Genomic DNA, 27,093 nt, shown 5'->3' on the forward strand with positions numbered 1-27,093 from the left:
CCAAAGGCCAAATTACTGAAGTCATTAACAGCTCTCCCTCTCCGTGTGTGCGTGTGCATGTGTGGAGGTTGGAGGACAACCTTGGGTGTCATTCCTCAGGAGCCATTCATCTTGTTTTTAACACAGAATTTCTCACTGGCCTTAACTGGCCAAGTAGGCTAGGCCTGCTTGACATAGAACCCCAGGGATCTGCCTGAGTCCATCTCCCTAGTTTCAGGAACATCAAGAGATGCCACCACACCCCTTTAATTCTGTTTGTTTTAAATGTGGGTTCTAGAGCGCAAATCCAGGTCCTCATGTTCTCATGGCAAGCACCATACAAACTGAGCCATCTACCTAGTCCCTCTTTAATTTCTTTTAAACTACAACTGAATCCTTATAACAACCTCAGGGAGATAAAATATTGAGGAAATAAAAGAAACTAGGTCTATGCTCCTACAGCACTGGACTACAGTGACCAGGGTGGGGGATATGAAGACCGAGACTCCTCTTCTGTTTGGACAGCAGAAGGTACCCAGAAACAAGCCACAGCAAAGTGCTCATGGTGCTATGGTCTGAAGGGCAAATCTGCTCCTCACTTCTGCCTTAATTTTCTCTTCAGAGGAACCAAGCCAGTGCTCATGTATGTCAAAAACTGCTTAAAGCCCGTGGTTCTCTGAGCCAGGCATCTTCTCACATCACATCTACTAAGAGCCTGCAACCCTCCGTTGGCATGAGAAGCAGCCCTTTCCTGTAGCTGAAGTTCTTGGCCAGCTTCATCTGGCAACACTCAAAATTCAGATTTTAGAAGGCATTTGTTGAAGAATGCCCTGTCTGGTCTTTTCTTCTTGTTCTGTAATGCCATTTGGTAAGATTTCTGCCTCTTCCCTGACATGTCACTCCCTAACATGTGGGAATCATGTCAGAGGTGCTGCCTGGGGAAAATGACTCACAAGTCTTGCAATCACAGCTCTACCCTCCTCATACCCTTGCTCCCTTTGTTCATTTCTGCCTCACTCCCTGAAGCCTCTTCTCTTCTCCTACTTCAAAGATCACCTGGGAAGCTTCTTTTGGTAGGGTGAAGGTGTGAGAAAAGGAAGTCTTGAAGTGCGAGTGCGGGAAGTCTCGGGAGTGTGAGTGCAGGCAGTCTCAGGAGTGTGAGTGCGGGAAGTCTCAGAAGTGTGAGTGCAGGTAGTGTCCAGGAGTGTGAGTGTGGGCAGTCTCGGGAGTGTGAGTGTGAGAAGTCTTGGGAGTGTGAGTGCAGGTAGTGTCTGGGAGTGTGAGTGCAGGTAGTCTCAGGAGTGTGAGTGTGGGTAGTGTCTGGGAGTGTGAGTGTGGGCAGTCTCGGGAGTGTGAGTGCAGGCAGTCTTGGGAGTGCAATTGTGGGCAGTCTTGGGGAGTGTGAGCTCTGGGTAGGATTTTGAAGATATCTTACCAAGTCTCTTAATTTGTTCACAAAGAAAAGGAAGATGGTCATCTGCCCACCACGATGACTTGTCTGTTGCTCAGGTCTTAGCCTCTTAATGAGTGAGCAAATGCTGAGGGAGCCAAATGGGAAATGCAATGCTGTGGAAGCTTTGCTCTGTCATTGCATCTGACCCAATGGTCTGAGCAGTTCCCCCATGGAAGAGCTGCACATGCTCCTGAAAGGCACAGGGATTCCAGAAGCAAAGGGCGCATGCAGGGCAGCCACACATGGGTCCAGATGCTTCCAGGGAGACAGATGTGCCCCTAGACTTTGCCCAAGGTTGGACTCACTGGATCACTGGTGCAACTGTGTGGCCACTGTCAAAGCTGCCCAGTTGCTACACACAACTGGCCTTGGAAGTGCTGTGCTTTAGTGACAAAGGAGAACTGTGCCTGGCCTCTGCCTCTAGACAAGGGCTGTCAGTCAGGGCAGCTCTGCTGTTGCTGCCTTCTGCCACATGCACACTAAAAGCTCACACTAAAAGCAAAGTTTGATAGTTAAAGGGATCAGAAGAGAAAAGCACACCCATAGAGTCAGAAACTGGAATCTGGGCTCCCTCTTAAGCCTGGATTTTTCCACCAGAAACAGAGACAATTCTTATCTAATTTCTATTTTATGACAAAAAGAGCTTCTACCTCCCCTCCCAAAGGTGTGTGTGGGGGCATTAAACCCAGGGCTTCGTACATGCTAGGCAAAGTTCTGTACCATTGAGCTACATCCCTAGTCCCAAATGATAACTAACTGCAATGATCCATGCAAACGACTCTGAGTGACCAGTCCTTAGCAGTTACTCAACCACTCTCACTGTACTTCTGCTCTGTAAAAAGGCACTGTCCTTTACAGGTAATTTTTATTTCTTATGCTAGCTGGCTTCTGAAGTATTTTGCCTCATGGCTCCACTCTGAACAGTAGAGTCAATGTGAATGAAGACTTGGCCCAACGTAACCCTAAACTGTCTTGACAGTCACCCACTTGTCCCTTGACCTTGAATCCCCATTAAAGCCTTCCTACCCTTGCTTATGTTCACCCTTACATATAACGCTTGCTTCCATACTTAGGCCCTACCTCTCTCCCAGAGATCTCCAAAACTAACCCACTGCCTCTTTACTCGCTCTTCTATTTCTCATCCTGGCTACTCTGTACCCATTCACTCACTCATCCATTCAGTATTTACAAGCAAAGCATGTGCCAGATTTTATCCAAAGCTCCTTCTCATTATATATGAGTTCTCCAAGACACGCAAATCCCATATTTATCCAAAGTATCCGGAATGCCATGTGGCACGTTATCAGGGGCAAGTAAACCAAAGGAAGGGAAGATAGGGAAGATTATTCTATTTAGTCAATATTTAAAAAGCATTTGGGGGTATGTGCATATTGCTTAGCTTTATTAAAATGGTGATGCAGGTCATAGACACAAACATAGATGCTGAGAGGTGCAGATTATTTCAGAAACTATCTTGTCCAAATAACTAACTGCCTAAGGTTGCAGTGTCAGCCACTGCTGGGACCAGAGTTCAGCCCTTACACAGCAGAAGGATTCTAATTTACTCCAATTCTTCACAAATTTTGCCTCAAATTCACCTTGATTATTAGAAACACTTTCTCAAAGCTCCCAATTGGCTTCTGTATCTATAAGTGCAGAAGGTCACAAGTGCAGTTTCTGCTACCCTAAACAACTCTAAAAGAACCAGAGAAATACGCAAAAACATCATGGCCACCTTTGTGCTAAAAAGGGCCAGCCTGACAGAGTAATTTAGCAAGTACAGGAGCGTTTTCCAAAGCCTGGCAGCCTCACCTTGCCATGTCACTTAGAATGACTCCCATTGTGGAATATAAACATTCTTTCTTCAGAAAAAATAGCAGGAAACAACTCCCCCCATCCACCACCAACAATAAATAAATACATCTTCCAGATGTAGAAGCTTTGATTATGTTTCTGGCTTGGTGGAGAGGAAAATGGTATCCAAGCCATCAGGTGAGACAAGGAAACAAATCAATCAGTTCTAGAGCAGAGTGAGGATCAGGGGCAGGGCACTGAGCACAGCCCTGAGGCCTGGAGCCAACAGCATCCCCTCTGCTTGGTACACAGCCTGGGAAGCCCCTGTCTAAGCAGCACTCATTATAGTGTATCCTAACTCCATCACTGGCAAGCTGGGGAGTTCCTTCCTCTCTTTGAGCCTTCGGGCTACTCTGGTAGCAACAGGAGCCAGGAAGTCAGCCAAAGACTTCGATCAACAGTATTGAGATAATTGAGTAGCCATCTGGAGAATAATGAAGTTGAATCCACACCTTGACATTCTAAACTAGGATAGATTCCAAATGGATCAACACCTAACATATTAAAAGAAGAAGGAAATAAAAAGCACAGGGCCAGAGATAGCTCAGTCAGTAAAGAATATGAGTTTAATCCTCAGAGCCCACATAGGCAAAGCAATGCTTGTAATCGCAGCTCTTGGAAAGTGGAGACAGGCAGATCCCTATGCTCAGTGTCCAGCCAGCCTAACCTACTTGGCAACCTACCAGGCTAACGAGAGACCCTGTCTTTAAAAAAAAAGGGGGGGGGGGAGGTCGGGTGCTTAAGCACTGACACTGAGGTTAAGTTCTGGACTCTCATGTATGTGCCTCCACACATACCTGTGGAGGACTGTGCCAGCTTCAAATCCAGAAGTCATATCGAAAGGACTGATAAACTTAATCCCTGCTAACAGAAAAGATTACATGGCAAAAATAATAAAGGCAAAATAAGCCAAAACCCCCAAAGTAAAAATGAAAGAGAAAAACTCAGGAAATTATCTGTGCAATAACACCACCGAGAAAGGACAGCTGTCTCTTATGTAGGATGCTCTTAGGAGCCAACCGTCCACTGGTGGGGGAGGGCTATCAGCTTGCCTGGGCTGCTCTAATAAAATGCCCTAGCTGTCACTTCTAAACAGGACTTGGTGATTCAAAATCTGGATGTTGGGTACTCCAAGGTCAAAACTGGCTTCTTGTTTGGTGGAAGCTATTTCTCATAGATGGCACCTGCTAAATGACCTCATGTGGGGAAATGGATAACAAATAAGTTCCCTTGGGCCTCTTTTATAAGGGCACTAATCTTTCTTATGGGACAGCTGTCATGACCTAGTTACCCCTCAAAAATCCTATCTCCCATATCTGAATGTCCCCACACTGGGGTTAAATTTTAACACATGACTGTGGGAAATAGGGAAAGCACAGCCATCCAGACCTGTAACACGGGACAGGGTACCATGATAAGAATAACACTGACTATTCAAGAATGCCTACATTCTAACTCCTACAGCCTGTGAATGTAGGATTAGATGACGAAGGTGAATTGAATGCACAAACGAAGGGAACTGATTAGCTAACATCACAAAATTGTGCTAAGTTATCCAAGTGGGTCCAGTATAATCATGAGGCCAAATGGGGATAGGGAAGGATGAAACAGTCAGGTCAGCGGTCACCAGAGGAGAAAGCTCACATCGGCCATGGCTGGCTTTGAAGACAGGGGGCTAGAAGTCACTTCTAAACAGGTGGTCTACTCTAAAGCTACCAGAAAAGAAAGAAACAAATCACCATCCTCCCTTCAGCCCAGAAATCTATCCAGACTTCTGACTTCAGCCTTAAGACAATGTTACTTGAAACCATTAATTCTGTAGTAACTTATTACAATAGCAATGAAGAAACCAGAACAAGGATGAAATAACCCTTCTCATGGGGAATGTGAATGGCCTCAACATAGGAAAGGATGCCGAATCTCACTTAAAATAACTAAGATGACAGAAACTAAAAAGGCCACTATGTGCATGTGCATGTGTGCGTGCGCATGTGTGTATGTACGTGTGTGTGTGTGTGTGTGTGTGTGTGTGTGTGTGTGTGTTGAGACAGGGTCTTGCTATGTAGGCCAGGTTATCTTCGAACTAGTGATCCTCTTTGCCTCAGCCATCTGAGTGCTGGGATAGTACAATGATCTTTGAGGATAACAAAGTAGGAGAGCTTACAAAACTAATAATAATAGAAAGAAAGACTCATCTCAAAGCACACTCATATGTATATGCAACCTCCTGATCTTTAGCTAAGAGGTCTCTGCAGTTCAGTGACTAAAGATTAAACTTTTTAATAGATAGTTCTGAAGCAATATTTTAAAAATGAATTTGAGATGGAATTTTAGTTCTAAGTGTAAAAGGTAAAACAAAATTTCACATAAAAACATTTTGATAACCTTGGAGTGGGTTAAATGTCTTAAATTGGGTACCAATACCTCAAAGCATTGAAGAAGAGATTGATAATCTGGACTTCCCTAAGACAGAGAAATTTACTCAATTTCAAAAGAAATTACGAAGATGGCAAAGGGCTATAAAAACACATTTGCAATGTTATTTTCCGATAAACAGTAGACTCTGTAAGCCACAAATAATTAAGGAAAACCAGACAATCCAGTGTAAAACAGTGGGCAAAGATTTAACATCTTTGGACTGGGGGTTTAGAACTTTATGAAAAAGAAGCACAGGCAAATACTTTCCCTGTCATCAGCTGCAGCACTGTGTGAGATGCTGCACCATACACTCGTCAGAATGGTCTACGGCCCTGAGGCTGACAGCACAGCACAACGGAACACCCATGGATTACTGGTATGAGCCGATGCAACTACTTTAAAAAATGTTTAAACAGTAAGTATTGTGTTAGTTACTTTTATATTGCAGTTAAGAGACACCATATCCTCGTGTCTTATAAAGTATTTAATTCTGAAGCCCACAGTTCCAGAGGGTGAGTTTATGACCATTATGGCAGGGAGCACGGCAGTAGCAGGCTGGCCGGCACAACACTGGAGCAGTTGCTGACAGCTTACAACGGTCACGAGGCAGACAGAAAACTAGCTAGAATGATTTTGAAACCTCAAAGCCCACTTAGTGCCTCCAACAAGGTCACACCTCCCAATCCTTCCCAAAACGTCCCACTGACTGGAGGCCAAACATTCAAACATATGTACCCCCAAGGGACACTCTCATCCAAACACCACAGGTGTCTTTGACTACACACATGATCTATAGCTCCTCCTTTCAGCTACACACGCAAGAGATATCTATGCCGTGCTTACAGTAGCTTTCCGTGCAACTGCCACACAGAAACCCAGATGTCCACCAACCGTTAAATGGAGAAATGAGACGTGGTACAAGCACAGAGAGAAATACTAATCAAGCAACAAAAAAGAGCTGCTGCTGCATACAGCATGAATAATTCTTTGAGATACAATGTGCTTGCCACAAGCCAAACAGCAGGAGCGTGCTCTTTATATGATGTTCACATGGACAGAACAAAGGCTCCTGTCTAGGGAGCTACAGCTGGGGTGGGGCATGAGGTCACCTTCTGAAGTGTTGGAAATGTCTTGTATCTTGCCCTGGGTGGTAGTTGCTTGGGCACAAACTTGTGTGAAAAGTCATCAATCCAAATCCTTTGGATTTAAATCCATTATATCTGTTCTATAAATTTTATCAGTGCTATGACTCAACAAATAACTTAAGAGAAGAATTTGTTTTGTTCATGATGTCTGAGACTTCGGTCATTGTATCAAGGAGGGCACGATAAAGCAGTTCACATCATGGTAGACAGGAAGCAGACTGGAGCAGTAACAGGACAGTGGTTAGGGCAAGATCCAGCCCTAAGAATTCATTCAAGCTACCATTTCCTCCAAGCGGGTCTCACCACTCACAGATCACATCCCAACAGTCTATTCAAAATTTGAATTCATCAATGGATTAAACCATTCATGAGGTCAAAACCCCTGTGGTCTAATTTTCCACTACACAGACACTCACACAGAGGCCCTCTCAGATAGGAACAATGTCAGTTGCCTTAGTAATCACTTGTTTACTTCCCAACCTAACCAGGCTGACTACCAAGATTAGTCATCACAAATGCTACATTCATCTGTGGTGCGTGCGTGCGTGCGTGTGTGTGTGTGTGTGTGTGTGCAGTACAGGTGTGGAGGTCAGAGGACAACTTGCAGGTGTCAGTTCTCCGGGGCTCAGAGTCAGCCATGGGGCTGAAATTCAGGTTTCCAGGCTTGGAGGCATGCCTATATCTACTGAGTCATCTTGCCAGTCCATAAATGTGATTCAAGTTCAAAAGTAATGAGGGCTGGAGAGTGGCTCAGTGGTTAAGAGCATTTGCATATTCTTGCAGAGGACCCAGGTTAGATCCCTGCATCTGCAGAGTGGCTAGTGACATTTTGTAACTCCCTCTTCCGGGCCCCATGGGAGCCAGACAAGCAAGTGGCATACAAATATATATTTAGGAAAAATACTCAAGTGCATAAAGTTAAAAAAAAAAAAGCCAGGAATGGTGCTGCACACCTTTAATCCCAGCACTCAGGAGGCAGAAGCAGGTGGATCTCTGTAAATTTAAGGCCACCCCAATCTACACAGTGAATTCTAGAACAGCCAGGGTTATATAGAGAAACTGTCTCAAAACAAACATAATTTAAAAACCACCTTGAATAATTGTTCACCAGTCACATAAGCCTGGTTAAAAAAAATTCAAGTCTTTACAGCCCTCTATTAGGTACACTGCAAAAAACAGGCACTGCTGCATATTGTAGACTGGAAAGAAAAACATTATCCTCATGGAGGCGAATCTTGCAATGTCTTGCAAAAATCAAAAATACAATTCCCCCTTTGTATAATAATTTCACTTTTGGAAATTTATCCTATAAGTACACTTTCCCACAGTGATGTAACAATGTTCATGGCAGTACCGACTCATCACTTAGCTATGAAGACAAAACGGCATAATCAGAGAAGGCACTTATAGCCAGGCTATCACTCTCCACAGAGGAACACGCAAGTTTGAACATACCTCAAAGCACTCTACAAAGCCCCAGGGTTCAAAGGTATCATTGCTGGTGCCATAAAATAAAAGTAAAAAAGTAATTTTCCTCTATTACATTTTTCTCTATTAAATTCTGACATGGCCCTGTTTGATGGGTGTCAGGCCAAGGTCAGATGCTTCTCATACATCTAATAAAGGCTCAGGGGTTCAACAGCTGGAAATCACCAGTAAAATGATGCATAGACTATCATTTCAATATGGTACAAGAACTGGCTTTGAGGCCAGGCAGTGGTGATGCATGCTTTTAATCTCAGCACTTGAGCAGGCAGAGGTAGGTGGACCTCTGTGAGTTCGAGGCCAGTCTGGCATACAGGAGCTAGTTCTAAGACAGGTTCCAAAGCTACAGGGAAACCCTGTCTCAAAAGACAAAACCAAATAAACAAACAAGTAAAGAAATTGGCTTTACTTGAAAAAGTAGGGACCATGTGTCCTGCCAATATACAACCCTTTAACAAAGGCTGTCTGGCAAGCCTTGTGCTTCAGAAAGCCAGCACCAAAAGCATCCTTTTCAAAGGGTCTGTGTGAGTGCAGAGAAAGGCTCTCCTTGCCTGCCTACCCCCTCTTCTTTTTGTATATGCATATGTATGTATGGGCTCCTCTGCATGAACATGTATGTAAGGTCCAAGGACAACCTCAAATGCCATCCCCAGGAGCCATCCATGTTGTTATTTTGCAACAGGAGCCACAGAGTAGACAACTGGCCGGCTAACAGGCGCAAGATGTGACGGTCGCTCTAGATTATCTACATCAGGCTAACTGAGGTGGTGCCATGGCCTGAGGGCTCAGACATAAGGAAAAGGAGAAAGTGAGTTGAGCACAAGCATTCATCAGTCTCTGCTTCCTGTGCCCAATGTGCACAGTTGCCTTCTATTCTAGCTGCTATGAATTCCTGCCAAGACCCCTAGAACTGTGAGCCAAAATATACCCTGCCCAGTTGCTTTTGTCAAGTAGAAAGAAGTAACTAGAACAGTTGGCAGGTCCTTTGTGTACTGAACCACCTTCCCAGCTAGGGTCTTCTGAGAAGTGTGGCCATGTGACCTTGCACACTAAGCCAAAAGCAGCCTGTCTACAATGGAAGCTACGGATGGAAATCCTGGGTGAAAAGAAATGAAGAGAGAAGACGAATGAGCCAGGTCAGTGAGCATCAGCCCAGGTACCTAAGGTGTGCAGGCACAGAGCACAAACTCTGCATGCCTATGCCACTCAGGAAGTCCCACTCCTGGGGTGGGCATCAAGATGGTGAGGTTACAGACTGGGGATCTGGCTCAGCCGGCAGGGTAACTGCAGGAGGCAGGAGGTTGAGTGGTTTTCTCCTCAGCTGTCATCTAAGCACCTGCAGGGCTAGATCTAATAGTCCTTCCCAGGCAGGGACTCGCACCACCTGCCATCCTGCCTCACCACAGGAGCCTGGTGGCAAGCACCAGACAGCAAGAAAGACTTAATTGGGAAACTAAGGGAAAAATTCATCTAAATGGCCAAAGAAGGGGAGAAAGAAACCTAGATGCAGATAAAGTCATGATGTAGAATTCTTTTCTCTGGAAGAAGCTGAAAAGTGGCTGCCAAGAACCTTGCCCTAGGCTGGGTCCCTGTTTGGGAAATGGGTAGCAGGATCCTGACTCGGAACAAATTGGGGTTGGCACTGTCTCAAGAGCTCCTGTGATGTCCAGATCTCAGATAGGGGCAGGATTCATCTTATCATGCAGACTTTGTCCAGGACACTGACATGCAGGATAAAGACACCTTTTTTTCTAGTCTCTATGGCTCTCAGGGGGCCCCTGGGTCTCAGTCCCCTTATAGTCAATTACAATCACTCCCTTCTATGAGGTCATAACAGATAAACTAACAGCTAACAATGCACCCTGAATTTTGTATCAGACAGTTTTCTAACTGTCTAACTAACAACTATGTGAGGTCAGTAATGTAACCAGAACCTGCTACTGCTTCAGGCACAGGACATGGTGCATGGAAAGAATAGTCTGGGAGGTAGGCCGGAAGTTTGACCATGTGCACTTCTGAGCAACCTGCTTAGCCCACCTAACCCCCGAGGTTCAGCTGCCTATAAAGTGGGTGAGAACACATTACTTTGTGGAGTTGTGCTTACTCTAAGACAAAGTACATCCTCCATGCCAGACTGTCCCCCTTCTCTCTCTCATTTCCCTTTCCAGGCTGTTTGGTCAGAACACATTTGTTAGCCATTAAGGCTCCTGCTTATGAACAAAGTCTGGTTCTTTTTATTCTATATCAGTCTACTCTGGAAGTACTCCAAGTCTATCTTGTGTGGGATATAGTACCAGGTACTGGTGCTGGGTTTAGAGTGGACTGGAGGCAGAAGTCTGTGCGGTACAGCAATGGCAATGGGGCTGGGGGAGGAGGCAGCTGGGAGCAGGAACTCAAACCGCTAGGGTTCTTCTCCAGCTTGCCTCTCTTCTGCTGGCCTCCAGCCAGGGTGAACAGGCAGCAGCTTCTTGTTATTTCTGCCTGCAATGCGTGCACTCTGCAAGGCACCCTTTGGGGACTATATTATCTCAAAGCACCCAAGTCTCAGCTCCCAAACAGAATGACATCTGAGAATACTGTGACCCTGGAGTTCTCCATTTAACACATTGAGCCAGGTCCTAGGCACTAAGGACCAAACAAAAATTATGTTTGTGGGGCTAGAGAGGAACTGAGAACAGCTCCTAACACCAACATCAGGAAACTCAGACGATCTGATGTCCTCTGACCTCTGTGGGCACAAGGTACATATAGACTCATGAAGGTATATATATATATACATATATATACATATATATATACCTTCATATACACACACACACACACACTAATGAATGAATAATTTAAAATCCCATTTCTCTTTATTATTATTTCATTTACTGTAGTGGGGTGGAATAGGGTCTCCCTATGGTAATTGTTACTATGTGCGTAACTATGTAAACCAGGTTGATCTCTCACTTGCAATGATTCTACCAACTCGGCCTCCCACATGATGGGATTACAAGTACATACTGGGATTACAGTATGCCCAGTTAATTTATGTATTTACTTATATTTATATTTTTATTGTGTATAGTATTGGGATCAGATCCAGAGCCTCAGGCATATGAGACACGTATTCTTATCAAGCTCTAAGCTAAAACCAAGAACAATGTCTGATTTCAAATGACTCAAACACTTGTCCAGTCCCCACACACTGACTCTGACAGCCTCACTGAGATAACACAGGACTCCTCTTCCCTAAAATATCTTCATTTCCTTCTCCTAATGAAGAAATATGTCACTAGAACATTTCTCTACCACTTTCCATACCAAAGAAAATCAGAAACAAAGAAATAGACACACGAGGCAACTTGTATACTTTATCCTGCCCAATGTGCACAGTAGTCCCGCAACAAGGAATTATGATCCCCACTGCATGGATGAGGAGGGAAATAGAGTTCACACAGAGATGGTGCTGGTTTGAAACATGGCTGTCTGCTAGCTGGCTCTGCTCTTTCCAGGTCCCAGGCTGCCTCTGTCAGTCAGCTTCCAACTCTGCTAGCTTGGGCTGCTTCGTGTATAGATTACCTTCAACCTTTTTGTCCATGCTGGTCCCAGGGGATACTGCCTTCTTCCATCCAGTGACAGCAGCAGCGACTGGGTGCCGCCTTAGATTTTCTCATTAGCTCATCTTAATTACAGCCAGACCACAGCAGTTCCGGTGCAAAATACCTGCTCCTGCTGCAAAGCAGGCAGGGTTACTGATAGCTTTCCTAGCTTTCCCTGCCTCTAGCTCCTCTAGCTCCCCACTGCTGCCAGCAGCTTCCTTTCTCTGTTCTCCTTGGTTCTTGCACATGACACTGGGGCAAATACTCAGTCCACTCCAATCCAGGCCGCTGTCGGAGTCTAGCTCAAGTCAAGCATGCTCATGACTCTGCTTACGGTGCTCACGGTGCTGTGAAAAAGGCAAGAGAGGGGAGGAGGAGGCACAGAGTGCTTCCCTTCCAGAAGCCTAAAGTCCGAGGCTAGGACACAAAAACAGAACAAAACACTGGCAAGAGGCAGGTGGAGACTTGAGAGAAACTTGGTTTTCGGCTTTAAACCTTGTAATTTACAGGTAGGAGAGCTAAAGTCTAAGGAAGACAACCCAGGGAACTAATCATATCAAATAACAGCAACTAACATTTCTTTAAAAAAAATTTAAACTTTTTTTAAAAAAAGGTTTTACTTTCAGTTTTAATTATGTGCATATGTGTTTGTACAAGTGAGCACAGAGTCTATGGAGGCCAGAGAGGGCTTTGGATCACCTGGAGCAGGAGTTACAGGTGGCTGTCAGCTGCTGGACATGATTGTTGGAATACAAACTGGGGTTCTCTGTAAGCACAGTGCATACTCTATCACATTAACACTACGTGCAGGGCACTGCCGCCACCTCTGTTTTAATGACAAGGAAAATGAGGCAGTGGGGGGGAGGGGGTTAAATGCCTTGTTTGAGTTCCCACCAGTACAGAAGCCTGCACTGAACTCTGGACCCTTGCCACTATACTGTAGTCCGTGATGACAACCTCATCTGGGTACAGTGACTGAATATGGGGGTTATGAGAAACTGAGCAGGAGTAGAAAGTTTCTGAACACACAGCAATAAAGGAATTATTTCAAAACCAATTCTGTAACAAAGTCAGGTGTTATGGCAGCGCTTGCCCATGCTGTATCATGATTGTGACTTCACTGCAGCCTCGATTCTGTACACAAGATGAGTCGACAAACACTGCCTGAAAACCCAGGTCAGACTCCCTGTGATAGAAATTGGTTTCTGCTTTTAGAAGCATGATGGCCAAAGTATGAAAACAAAGACTTTTCTAACTCTTCTCACTGTCACGCCTCAGCAGTACCAAAGTAGTACATCTTTGGCCTGTACTACGTTAAGATGTTTGATTTTAAGAACTGCTATGAGTTGCTGATTTGAATTTCTTTTCTTTCTTTCTTTCTTTTTTTTAAGTCATTAAACAGAACTGGCCAGATGGCTCAGTGAGTAAAAGCTCTTGCCGCCAAGCCTAAAGATCTGAGTTTTGATCCCAGAAACAAGTGCTGTGTGTGCCTACACATATACACACACACCTAACTTAAGTTTTAAACATTAAATGAATTTTGGCTGAGGACAGAATTTGCAGCAATTTTTGAAATGGTCCTAAACACTGCTGTCTTGTACTGGGTATTTAGGGGAAGTGGTGTACTCAGCACTGACGGCACTGATTATCAAACGTTCAACCAAGATTTAACTCTGTATGTAAAAATAAATATGCATACCCATCTCATCAATACACAAGTCTGCTTTGCCCTTTAATAATAAAACCTCATGTATACCAAAGAACTGTTTTTCAAACAAATTTCTTTAAGCACTACTGCCAGTATTTGTCTGATTTGTATATGTACTTTTACACGCGTGTACCTGGAATTGTGTGGTGAAGAGGGGTCACGAGCAGTGAGAGTCTAAGAAGTCCACTCTGCCCCACTGTGCAGCTCAGCCTGAACTGACCAGGGACACCAATGGACAGCTTTCCTGAATTAATTACTCTTGGGGATAATCATGAAAACCGTGAACTTGCATTATCCAGAGCCATCTAAAAGGTTTGTGTCTGACTGGGAGTGTGCTGGTGCAGCTGTATACCCGGCAGCAGGGGCTGTGAGTCAAGCCCTGTGTTTCCGAAAGAAAGCCAGATCAAGAGGAAAGAACTTTTTAGAATGGGTTTATCCAGAGATCCAGAAGTGTTCAACTCACTCCTTGGTTTTATGTCTTGCTGTCTATACATGATGCCCATGAATATGAATTAGAAATATTATTTTCTGAGGCAGTTCAGGCACCTTCAAAAAATACTCAATGATATAGTCTGAAACGTTCATAAAATGGGCTTCTAATAAATGCTTTGTCACCAAAAATGGTCCCCCAAATTCCCTCCCCCCCCCACACACACCACGCACAGGGGGCATGGTCTCACTATATATCCCAGTATCTTTTCCCCCTCCCCAGGGGACATGGTTTCACTATATATCCCAGTATTCCCCCCCCCACACACACACACACAAGGGGACATGGTCTCACTATATATTCCAGTATCTCCCCCCTACACACAGGGGACATGGTCTCACTATATATCCCAGTATATATAGTGGTTTAGAGCTTGCATTTAGCTTCTGGAATGCTGGAGTTACAGATGCACACCACTAAGCCTGGTTCCCCAAAGACTTTCTCCAATTCTTTTACATGGGTTTCACAATAAACTGTTACCATTATAAAAGTTACTTACCAATTATTGCCAAATTGTGTTCTGAGCCACAAGAAATCTGTAAAAGTAAAGAAAATGTGTCATTAGAAAAAATGGATATATATCTCAGCTGGTAAATTTTATGATCATAGTTATTTTATAATGGCATGCACATTCATTTTGGCAAATCTTAGATGTAGAAAGGAGCATCACATACAAAGGTTAAAATTATAATTATAACATATTCACAGCTATATGAATATAGATGAATATATATATGAAGAAACATAGAATAGAAACACATCAAGATGTTAAAGTTGTCTTTAGCTAGACTACCAGTGATATTTTTCTTTCTGCTTTTTACTTTTCAAACTTTCCTTTTTACTTAAAATTTTTAATTAGTTTGATTTAATTTTTGTCATTTTATTTTACGTGTATGGACTTTTGTTTGCATGCATGGCTGTGCACCATGTGCATGTAGTAACCACAGCGGTCAGAAGAGGGCGGTGGATCCCCTGCGATGGGTTTTCAGACAGTTGTGAGCTACCTCGTGGGTGCAGGAATTGCACCTGGGTCCTCTGTCAATGTTCTTAATCTCCAAGTCATCTCTCTAGCACCCCTCACACACATACAGAAGTTTAGACAGTGTCTCATGTAGCTAAAGCTGGCTTTAAGCTCTGGCTTCTATCTTTTAAGTGCTGAGATTACAGGACTGGGCTGCCACACCTAGTACATTTTTCTAAATTTCTATAATGCATATGTTACTTTCTGGAAAAATAGCAATAAAGATAACAGTTTTCAAATACTGAATTAAAAAGACCATCACTGTCATTTAGTGATAAAATGAGCCAAGAAGTCAGTAGAAGCAGATGCTTCTGTTCTGTCCCCTCCCCTTCCAGTCCCGACTTTCTGTGGCCTCTGAACACATGGTGTTCTCTTGTGCTTGAGTCTATCTATGCCTGTTCGTCCACCCAGCATGGCCTCACCCCACTGCCTACACAGAAGGCTGCTCATTTTTCACCTGGAGCACCTACTGAACTCTGGCTACAGCATGTAGGCTGACTCAAGCACCCCTGTCACCCTGCCCATCTATCAGCATCACACTGCGGCAGGCATCTTGTCTTCTAGTATTTCTGCTGGTTTCTGCACTAGCACACGTACCCTGAGAACACAGCTGTGTCCCTCCTCTGCATTGAGCTTGTGAAATGTATGAAGCCTGGGGCTCAGCTAACATCTGACAAATGAGAGAATGAATACAGGCACCATGTGCATGAAAGAAAGAAAGAATGCCTCAGAGTAAGAACAGTTGGTCATTTAGGGTTCTGAATCCAGTCTCTCCAGCCACTGGCAGATACTTCTACCCCTTGGGTCTCAGGAGGAGGTGACAGGGGTGGAAAAGCATAGATGGCTCCCTGAGTGCTAATTAGGAGTTCTACACTCTGAAGAAGCATGTGTGACCTGTATCAAGACGCTCACTTTAACCCTAGGCCTGGGGAAGGGGGCAGGTACTCTCAGCTGATGTGGGCAGGCCATGTACATCAGCTACAGTATTAGAACAGAGTGGAGGCTTGGCAAGAGGACATGGTTTATCCTGGGTTCCAGGGCAAGTCTGAGTGTGAGAACTTTCGTGATCACAGGGGTGATTCCACAAGAGTGAGGTCATCCAGCCTTTCTGCACCTGGCTCTTTGGGTTCATCCATATGAGCCCACAATGACTGTAATTAATAAAAGTACATTATATTCTTGAAAATGCTGAGTGGCAGGAGTTAAAGCCTTCGCTGTGCAAGCATGAGGACTGGAATGCAGATCCCCAGAACAGATCCCTAGAGCAAGGTGGACTGCAAAACTTTTCTTTTGATTTGGTTTGAGCGACCCTGCCTCAGTGAGTAAGGTGGAAGAGCAATGGAAGATGATTCTTAGGCTCAGGGCTTCACATGTACACATATATACATGTACATAAATGCCCACATACACATATGCTCACTTACATGCAAACATGAATACACACACACAGAGAGAGACAGAGACAGAGAGAGAGAAGGGGGAAAAGAAAAATACTGAGTGTATCTTAAGCTTTCCGACCAGAGAAAATGAAAGTATGTGAGATATGCAGAAATTAGCTTGGAATGTGTACTTACTTCAAAGCTTCATGTTGTACATGATAAATATATATAACAATATCTGTTAATTTAAAAAAAGACTGGGGAGACTGGAGAAATGGCTCAGTAGTAAGAACATTGGCTTACTTTTCCAGAGGAACTGGACTGAATTTCTAGCGCCCACATGATGGTTCACAACTGTCTGTGGTTCCAGTTCTAGATCTGTCTGACGCCCTCTTCTGGTGTTCATGGGCACTAGGCACACACATACATACAAGCAGAGTATTCCCATAAACACGAAGTGCTTTTTCAATTTACAACATTAAAAATAGTAGAGCCAGTGTGACTCTGGTACTCTGACAGGTTCCTGTCCTGATGCTCTGGTGGACATGAAAGTTCAGATCACAGGGAAGTGCTCAAGGCTTTGAGTGCTGTGGGTCACACGGGCAGCCTGGGCTCCTGGGTCTTGCCCTGCACAGAGTTGGGATCCCATGTCCCAGATTCAACGGGATACAGGGGCTACACACATTACATGGACTCTGACAGAGTGTGACAAAGAAGGCCCCTTGAGAAGTGGCTCTAGACTGTCTCTCAGCTTGAGGTGGCTTGTCATTGACCCGAATCTCCCATGACAACTTACTGGGGACTAGTGGCACAGTAAGAGTTCACTGTAAGCTTCTTGGTTGTACTGAGGCTGGCTCCCTAAGTCTGTTTGTTACAGGGAGCAACTCAGACTGATGACCAGGAAAAGCTTCATTGTCTAACAGCAAGCAAATCTTTATGGAAGCTGTGGTAGCTATCTGGTGAACTACTAAGCAAATCTTTATAGAAGCTATGGTAGAGCTATCTGGTGAACTATTAAGCAGCCTAGGGAATGGTGCTTGCACGAAGAAAATATTTCAAGAATCATGTGAACTGGTAAAAATCACATAAAAATTGTATCCACAATACAATATTCACTCTATAATACAACATGAATAAAAATGACTGAGAGGAGAGACATTAGTGCCTGTTTCTGGTCTGGGGGTGAGGAAGACTAGGAATATGGTTTTCTTTTGCTTTCTGTTGAGTCTTATACAATAGTTTTATAATTGTGGGGCAGGGGAAATCTATTAAATATAAGAAAAACATTACGATGCATTCCTTCCATACAGGAAAATAACCCCAACTGACTATAAAAGCCTGTGTATTTAGAACTGGGGGAGGGGCTCCAAAGGATACAGAAGTAAATTAACAGGGCAATTGCTTCCTGGTAGTAGGACTAGAAGGCATTTTGTTCCCACTAGTCTTTATTTCCAGAACATTCTTTCACTGCAGTAGCAGCAGCAGCAGCAGTGGTGTGGTGACAGTGATAAGAACAATAATTAAATCTGCCATAACCCAAGGACTCATGTGTGCCAGGCTGCTCCAAGGCACTTTTGAAAATTGGCACATTTTAATCATCACAGACATCTTTCCAGGTATGTTTGGCTTTGCTCATTTTAGAGATGAGGAGCCTGAGGCTCATACATATTCAATGATTTCCACAGACTTCCACAGTTAGTTAAGGAGACAGCAACAGAATTATAATCTGGGTTTGGCTGATCTACAAGCTACCATCCTTTACCGCTGCTCCTTGGTGAAAAAGACAGGCACTGCTGCTTTAAGAAAAAATAAAACAAAACAAAAATGCAAAACAAAACAAAACAAAAAACCCTTCACAAAACAGAGGAAAAGGACTTGTTCCTGTGGGTTGGGGGTCACCTGGGATCAGGGACTTGGAGCTGACTAGCACCAGGGATCTGAAGCCAGCCACCGACAGATAAAGGCTAGCACCACACCACAGCTGCTGCAGTGCATTTAGGAGTGACGCAGTGATGGGTGGACTTTGTCAGGCCAGAGCCCAACTGTGAGCATGGAGCTTTCAAGGCCTTTCCTTCTCTGTGCTCCAGCATAGAGGTGGGGGCCCTGAACATCACACTCCTTCAGTGAGAGCGTATTTCAGTGAGAGGTCATTTGCTTCACCTTGCTCCTGCCAGTGCTTACTGCACCCAGCAGCAGGCAGTTTTCTAGACTATTAAGAATGGCGATCCCAAGCAAGGAAGCCAAGTCATTTCTAGGCCCTTTACTTTCTAGCTCCTGAGACCTCTGGCAAGATTTTAACCTCCGAGACCTGAATGTTCTCAGATATTAAAGGTGACAGTGTGTCTTGTCTGCCTTACAGAAGTGCTGGAGGACAAAGGGCCCTCCAGCCTTATAAAAAAATCAGACTCCTGATGAAAATCCTCCTCAGTGCTGCTTGCCACTCTATTGGGAGGGCAGGTCGAAACTACAAAGCACGACTTACTAGGTCAGCGTGAGGTCGTCCCCATCCACCGCTCATAAACTCTCAGCCCCACATAATGGATTCCTTTTTCCATTCATGATGCACATTTTCTCTAAGGACATCATGTCATTTCAAGCTCACATGCATTCTACTTTCCTTGACTGGGATTTCCTGTCTCCCACTGTCTACTTAGTAAGCCCTGGAGAACTGTGTAAACATCAACTCCCAACCCCAGCTGGCTGCTCCACAAGGGCGCTCTGTGTCATGGTCCTTCCCACTAGGGATGCCTATTCACCGGCATTGCTGTGTTACCTACCTCAGTCCCTCCATCATCCAATAGACTATGTGCCTAGTGTCTGCTCACAGCTCAGGTGCAGGGCATGAAGTGAGGGGCGACTACAAGATAATGGGAGCAGAGGGGAGGCCAGCACAAAATAGTCCTTAGTATGTATGGGCACAGTCTTTAAGGTGGCATTCCTGAAGAGATGTAAACTAGGGGCTGGAGATGTGGCTCACTGGTGGAGGACTTGCTTCTCCAAGTTCAAGACCCTGGGATTGGACCTCCCACCACCACTGATGAAACAGCCAGTTAGATGTGAACACAGGAGAGTGAAAGTGACTTGCTTATCTGCCTCTAGCTGAGGGCCCTGGCCAGCTGCCAGCGGAGCAATTTCATTCCCTTCTCCAAACTCTACCTGGGTGAAGAGAGCAGCAGGGCATTCCTCCTTTGAAGACTCCTCTTAGACTCACTGAGACATCTGAGATGTGACTCTCAATAGCTCCTCCTCCTGTGGGTTCAAAGTATTTGCAGGGTCCTCTCTGGGAACCCAAGTGTAGCTGAATTGGAACAGTCACTGGGACTGGGATAATCTCAAAAGTCTTAAAGAAGCCTGGCATGCCTTTTGTAGTGGAAAGACTACGGTTCAGAATTCGCCAAGGTTTTATTTCAGCATGTTGACTTCAGTAAAGAGGGAATAGCGAACAGGATAAAGTACAGGAGAACATCAGTGTCCCCATAGCAAGGCTCCCGTGTATCCTCATCTGAGAAAAAGAGATCCCCTTTCTAAAAGCATTAGCCGTCCTGTTTGGTGAGCAGCTCTGCCCATCCATTGCTGACTACTGGAGGAACTGACTCAGCAAAGAACTACACCTGGGAGGTCTGTATGGTGGGGCGGGCAGGAGAGCCAGGGTCACCTAGGTGAGAGCTGACATTCTCAGGACACCTTCCTCAGACTGCGAGGCTCTGCCTCAGCGGGTCTCTTTCCTGCCTCGCATCTTCTTAGACTCAGAGCCTATTAACTCTGTTTCTCAGGGAGTCCCAAAGTAGACTGGAATGCTATCAGTCCTTCCTGCTCCAGCCCCACTCTTTTAAGAACCCCCTATGTGACTCCACTGTTTTTTTCTCACTGCACTGCACTTGAGTTTTTTTTTTTAAGTTCTACATTGTCATGGCATTAAAATCTTCTACTTGTCCCCCACACTTAGTCTCTCTTTTCCTATGACCTTTAGCTCAGCAGGACAAGTCCCCTCCCTGTGTCTGTATTTCCAGTCCATACCCATACCCAAGAGACACACAGACATAGTCTAAAATATACTGCCCCATGGATCACCTCAGCTCATGGGAGGCCTGGCTCCCTTCACCTCTCACCTTAGCTATAATTTGCTTTAATCAAATCTTCTCTGAATTCCCAATACTCTCACCACTCAGTATGGGGTAGCAGAAAATGCAGAAGGGTCTAGAAAACCTGGCACTCTTGCTCCCTAGCCAGTGGCAACCCCCCTCCTTGTCTCTGAAAATGGGATACTAACCACCAGACCCATCTCAACCAGACCACCACAACCTTCCAGCCTACCGCACGCACACAAGCACCTTGCCATCTACAGAAAAAGACTCTACTTCTTTTCTAAAGATATGCTTCCAAGACGTAAGATAGCTAGTTTAGGGGCTATCTGCAGCCTGTGAAAACAGGCTCTAGGGACGAGTCCCCTACTGGAAAGATTAATATAATGAGGGCAGAAGCCGCAAGAAAGAGCAGTATGAGACCTCTACAGGAAGAAGTGACAGATCCTGTGCTGGGTCCAGGGTCTGGGTTTCTGTGTTGCTCTTGTCCTGAATGACTTTCCCGTTGATCTTTCATAAGATACTTACTTCACCTGCTTTCCCCTCTGCGCCAAAGTCCGCCACAATCCTTATGATATGAAGTATCTCTGATCCTTGCAGATTGAAAGAACCTAATATAACAATACATCTGGGTTCAGCAAAAGTATGCCATCACACCCTTGGGAACAACATGGAAGAAGCCGTGTGCAGAAGACAGCCAGTCTGCTTAAACTCAAAGCAATCAATAGCTTTGGGACAGGCAAACCCTGTAGAGCAGTGGTTCTCAACCTTCCTAGCGCTGTGATGCTGTAAAACCTCATGCTGCGGTGACTCCAACCATAAAATTATTTTCGTTGCTACTTCATAACTGTAATTTTGCTACTGTTATGAATCGTAATGTAAATCTCTGTGTTTCCCAATGGTCTTAGGTGACCCCTGTGAAAGAACTGTCCAACCACAAAGAGCTGTGCCCCACAGACTGAGAACTACTGCTGTAGAGCATTCTTCTCAAAAACTTTAACTCTTGCCCCAATCACCACATACACTAAAATTAAAAAGATTAACAAGGTGAAGTGCTGGGGAAGATGTGTAAGAGCTGAAGTCTCACACTGTTGTCAGGAGTGAAATTCAATAGTTGCTTTAAAAAATAATCTGGCAATAACTTTTAAAGCATGTGTGTGTGTGTGTGTGTGTGTGTGTGTATGCCAGGAAACACGAGTGCCCCAAACTGATACTTGCTCATCTGCATCAAAAGGCATGCACAGAGTGTTCATCGTACATCACTTACCAAAAAATGGAAGTATAGCTCTGTGATTGATAGAACACAAGACCCTGGCTCCTCCATGCCAAAGTAAATATTTTTAAAGAAAGATTTGGCATTAGTGTAACAGGAAAATGTAGTCCATGCAGAATACTTTATAGTGGTTAGGTATGTAGTACAGAGGTACAATGCTTTCCCTGCTTGCACGAAGCCCTGGCTCATTACCCAGAACTCACAGGAAAGGAGATAGTTCATGTTTGAATGAGACACCCCGTAAGTTTAGGGCACTGGATCACTTGGCCCCCAATCGATGGTGCTGTTTGGAAGGTTTTAGAGGTGTGGCCTTGCTGTAAGAAATGTCACTAGAGGTGAGCTTTGAGAGTTAAGACTGTTCATTCTCTCCATTTCATGCTTGCAATTCAAAATTTAAGCCCTCAGCTTCCTGTTCCTGCCACCATGCCTGACACTTTCTGCCATGTCTTTCTGCCACGAATGACTCTTGTCCCTCTGGAACTGTTTGCACAGATAAATCCTTTCTTCCCTAAGTTTCCATGATTGCGGAGTTACCACAGCAACAGAGAAGTGACTGATGTACACATTTCATAGCAGGGAAATGGTAATGACATTCACAACATGAACAGAGCCTCAAGAATAATACTAAATAAGAGATACCAAACACAGGCAATCATACATTTGTATGATTCTATTTGTGTAAGCTAAATATAAAATATACACAGAAAAAAGGCAAAACTTACTTTAAATACAAATCTAACTGTTTAAAGGACCATGAAGGAGCTAGTCCTAGTGGTCTTTGACACAGTACTCTGGTTCAGCAATCTCTTGCTAAAAACGAAGCAGGGACAGATTTTCAAGAAAAGAAAAGAAAAAGATTGTGTGAATCTGTTTTCTGGGATTATAATCTTAAGTAATTCTAAATAATAGTAATTGTTTTTGTTCTCGAAAAAACAAAATCAAACAGAAAAAGAACTACAAAACATCTTACATTACATAGTAGGCCCTTTTCCTCCACAGAATGTGTGTCAGTTCTGAAGGTATTTTGTACACACTGTTGGACTGTGCAGATGGAAAAGTATATTAACAGTGTTGCAAACATAAGCAAGGGACTGGGGAAGCAAAGAACAGCCCCGCAAACATCAGACCAGAACCCAAGGCATGATGGGAAATACAGTCCCATACCCACACGTGCAGACTGCTTAAGCCAGTGCAAAACTGCCTGGAAGCAGTGACCCCACCCCCACCCCAGCAGGAGTGAGTTCCCTTACTGTACAGATCTCTGATCCTAAATCCTTTTTAACTAAGAGAAATCAGGCTTCCTGAAAAAGTGGCAAATTACAGGGTCAGGACAAGGAAAGAACAACTGGAAACTAAGCACCCTTTTAGGCCAGGAAGTAAGGGGACACAGAGGTCCTACAAAGTCAGAGTGATGGGGACATGGAAAAGGACATTGGAGCCACTTGACAGGGTCCCCACCGGTTAGAGATAACGTGAGCATTAAAATGAATAATGACCACACTCAATTATAATACACTGAATAAAATAAAAATCCATGAATATATACTGAGTAATAAATAGGGAAGTAGGGAAATCTCCTTATACTGGGATGTCATAAATAATAAACATAAAAGGAATAATTGATTTAGAAAAGTTTTACAACCATTACAATAATAGTTAATGCAAGGATGAATCATTAATTCATCTTAAAACTGCTGAGCAAAAGTCCAAGAGGAGTGGTACATTCACAGTCTCAGCCTTCTCACTACCATTACAGTTAGTTACACAGGGAAAGACAGCAGCTTAACAGAAAAGAAAGGGGTGGACACCACTTCCCCCGAAGACCTGAGTGAACAGCACTAATAATGGGATAAACTTAAATCAGATTTCTTCTCCGAGGACGTATTAAAAGCAGGCATGCCATCAGTTATTTAGTATTACTGCCAAAAGGGCAGAGGTGAAATCTAATCACAAGGAAAAATCAGGTAAAACCAATTGAGGGACATAATATGTGGCTACAGAACTGTCCTGTACACTTAAAAAACATAACTGTCAGGGAAGACAAAGTAAAGCTATCCTGGATTAACGGAGGCAAAGAGACTAAATGCAAAGCATGATCCAGGATTGTGTCCAGGATCAAAGGAAAAACAACTAGGACAGATATCACTGAGGCAACCGGGAAGGAACTGGGAAGGCTTTCCACAGAGGGAGAGGCAGAGGGACGCTGTCTAGAAGAGACACAGATGTGGCCAAGTAGATGGCAGTGGCAAAGTGCCTGCCACTGCATGAGGACCTGAGTATGGATCCCCAGCACATATGGAAAGGTCAGGGGAGCCGGTAGACACCTGTAGCCCAGCACGGAGGGTGGGGGAGGGACTAAGGAGTCAGAGTCATGTGTGTCCTGGGGGTCTGTCCACAGCAAGCTCTGGGGTTACCCTGTCTCAAAATGTAAGGTAGAGAGCAACAGAGGAAGGCAGGTAATATGGACAGCTGTCCTTACACACACACACTTGAGCAAGCACTCCATATATACACATCCATATACAAAACTAACAAAATTTAAAGGAAACGAATGCGTAGACATGTGGCAAACCATTACTGCAGTGCCACAGTACGACAAAAACTTACACATTTTCCCCTTCTACATGGCATCTTTTCTTTTTTCTCTATTCAGCATCTCCTCTGACACATAAATCATCCCTTGGTGTTTGTTTTATTACGATGTTTATTTTATAAATTGAGGCTCATGAACACTAAGCATGGTCCATGGTCTGACATTTGTAAGCCATCTGACCGTGTTATGGGACCTGCAATTTCTGAGCCTTCTTCATGATAAAATGGGATAGTGATATTCACTTGACAAGACTGCAAAGATTACATGAGATCATTTTGCTGAAGAATCCCACCCAGCAGAAGGACTTGAATAGACTCCATTCCAGCTCCCAAGGCAGTCAGCTTATCTTTATATACGGTCAACACCAAGGCAATTTCCTATTCAAAAGGCTCCACAGCTGCCCAGTGGTGTTCATGAGCAGGAAGGTTCAAACATCCACTCAACCCCATCCAAAGCCATGTGTGCAGCTGTCTGTCAGGATCAGTTTTGAGGTCAGAGGGCTGAATATGATGTCAGAATATTAAGATTTATGACTACATGGGACAAACTAGGGCTCAAACCAACATTCTACCAACAAAAGCCCTACCTGAATCTCCCTTAGCCTCTACATGTTGAGAGAGTTGGTAAGTGTGGTTCTGGTTTAGGCAGCCCCCTGGAATTCTGTCACAGCTTTCTGGATTCTCTGCTGCACCCAATCTCTCCCTCCTCTGTCAAAAATGTCCTTTGGAAAATCCATGAGGTTATTCTGTGTTCCATTACTTGGGCCCAAACTCCTTAGGACCCTGGGCACTGAGCACAGCTCTCCAGCCTCTCTGAATTGGTGGAATTATCCACAAATAACTTGCATGCTACTCTCATGGAGACCCCTACCCCATGGACAGCACCATATTCCAGCACACCAACTCAGGCTGTGTCCTCCACTCACTGTAATTCTGAGGAGGGGAGAGAGGGAGCTCACAAGAAAAGATGCTGCTTACTTTAGTTAACTAAACCCAGTTCTATGTACTTTGTGTGGATTAACTTGTTATAGCTCTGCTTTATAGATTAGTTGAGAAATAGGGTAATTTTTTTTTTTTTTTGAGACAGGGTTTCTCTGTAGCTTTGGAACCTGTCCTGGAATTCCCACTTGTAGACCAGGCTGGCCTTGAACTCAGAGAACCGCCTGCCTCTGCCTCCTGAGTGCTGGGATTAAAGGCGTGTGCCACCATCACCTGGTTTAGGGTAAATACTCTAAGAAAAAGCAAAGAGCTACTAAGTGGCCAAGCCACCCCAGAAGCAGTTGCTCCATCTTTTGAGCCTTGCCATCAAGACAGCACTATTCCCCTTGGCACTAAGTGGTTCTCACATGTCCATCACACTTTATGCAGATGATAACCGGACCTCATCATCTCTGTCTTCAGAGCTTTGCACAGTGCCAGGCACACAGTAGGTCCTATCAGATGTCTGCTGGGTAGAAGTCCACCATTTGTGTACTTCCCACTGCAGATGCTAATGGAGTGCATGGAGCATTTGTCTCTGAGCTTGCCCACTCCTTATGGTTTCTGGCAAATGCTTTCAGTTACAGAACTGAAATAATAATAATAATAATAATAATAATAATAATAATAATAAAAAATAATGGGTGAATTCAGATGACCATTTATATGTTCAGAATCTAAGTCAGGGACTAACAGAAAGGTCGCCTAAGACCTGGCAGGAAGATCTCACAAAGTTGAGGAAAAGCCCCCTGGATGACCTCACAAGGTGGAGGCACTTAGAAAGCCGGCTATAGCGAACAGGAGGCAGCAGCACACATTGCCTTGCTATCTCAATTCTCTCCACAAGAACAGGCAACTGCTGCAGGGATGAACCATTTGTGCACAAGACTCAGAAATCTTTGCTTCTGCTGCAGCTTCTCAGCAGAGCTTACTGCCAACCAACGCGCAAGTCAACTGAATGTGGCCCTGACCAAGAGGGGTCTGTGATGCTCTCAGGCCCCTCATGGTAAGGAAATTTTACTTTTGCCTCTCCCCTCTACCAAACACAGTCTCCTGTATCTCCAATTACCCTTAAACTTACTATGTCACCAAGGATGGCTCTACGATCCTGAACTTCTGATTCTCTTGCCCTCACCTTGTGAGTTCTGGGCATCTATCACCAGGCCTGGTTCATGCAGTGCCAGGTACAGAGCCCAGGGTTTCCTGCATGTCAGGCAAGCTCTAGACCAGCTAGCTATGTTGTATCTCCAGCCAGCACTTTGACTTTTTAAATTAAAATGAAACAGAATCACTGAGATCAGATCCTAAAGTTACATTCTTGCTAAAATTAAAAGTGAAGTGACCTGGTCTGATGATTTCGGTCTAGGCACAATCTCCAAGTCAACAGATAAGCACGCTGCTGTTGTCCCCAGGGGCATCCTGTGGGAGCCCCACTGCCTGCAGGTCAGCCCTGGGCTAGTATCCTCAAGGCACCTTCTTGGTCCAGAGTTGTAAACTGTTGGGTTCCGTGCTTGATTACATATCCCTGACATCAAAATAACTCCTTCCTCATTGCTGACACATTTTCATCGGCATGCTAGTCAGCCACTGCATTGCAGAGGTTCTGGAATAACACATGCAGCAGACTGCATTTTCCACGATGCCTGCAC

At 44.4% G+C, this 27,093-nt stretch overlaps 1 protein-coding gene across 3 annotated transcripts in view; it reads right to left on the reverse strand.

Annotated features, from left to right (window-relative positions):
* Sergef (secretion regulating guanine nucleotide exchange factor) overlaps positions 1–27,093 on the reverse strand; it is a 220,660-nt gene that overhangs the window by 60,974 nt on the left and 132,593 nt on the right. For all 3 annotated transcript variants that reach the window (XR_005283485.1, XM_038313679.1, XM_038313677.1), the window contains one exon: positions 14,619–14,655. Coding sequence is in view for 2 of the 3 variants with exons in the window: in XM_038313679.1 (XP_038169607.1) it covers positions 14,619–14,655 (37 nt within the window). In the remaining variant the exon portion in view is untranslated. The remainder of the gene's footprint in view (positions 1–14,618; positions 14,656–27,093) is intronic.

This window comes from Arvicola amphibius, chromosome 12, assembly GCF_903992535.2.
Source record: "Arvicola amphibius chromosome 12, mArvAmp1.2, whole genome shotgun sequence".
Classification (NCBI taxonomy): Eukaryota; Metazoa; Chordata; class Mammalia; order Rodentia; family Cricetidae; genus Arvicola; species Arvicola amphibius.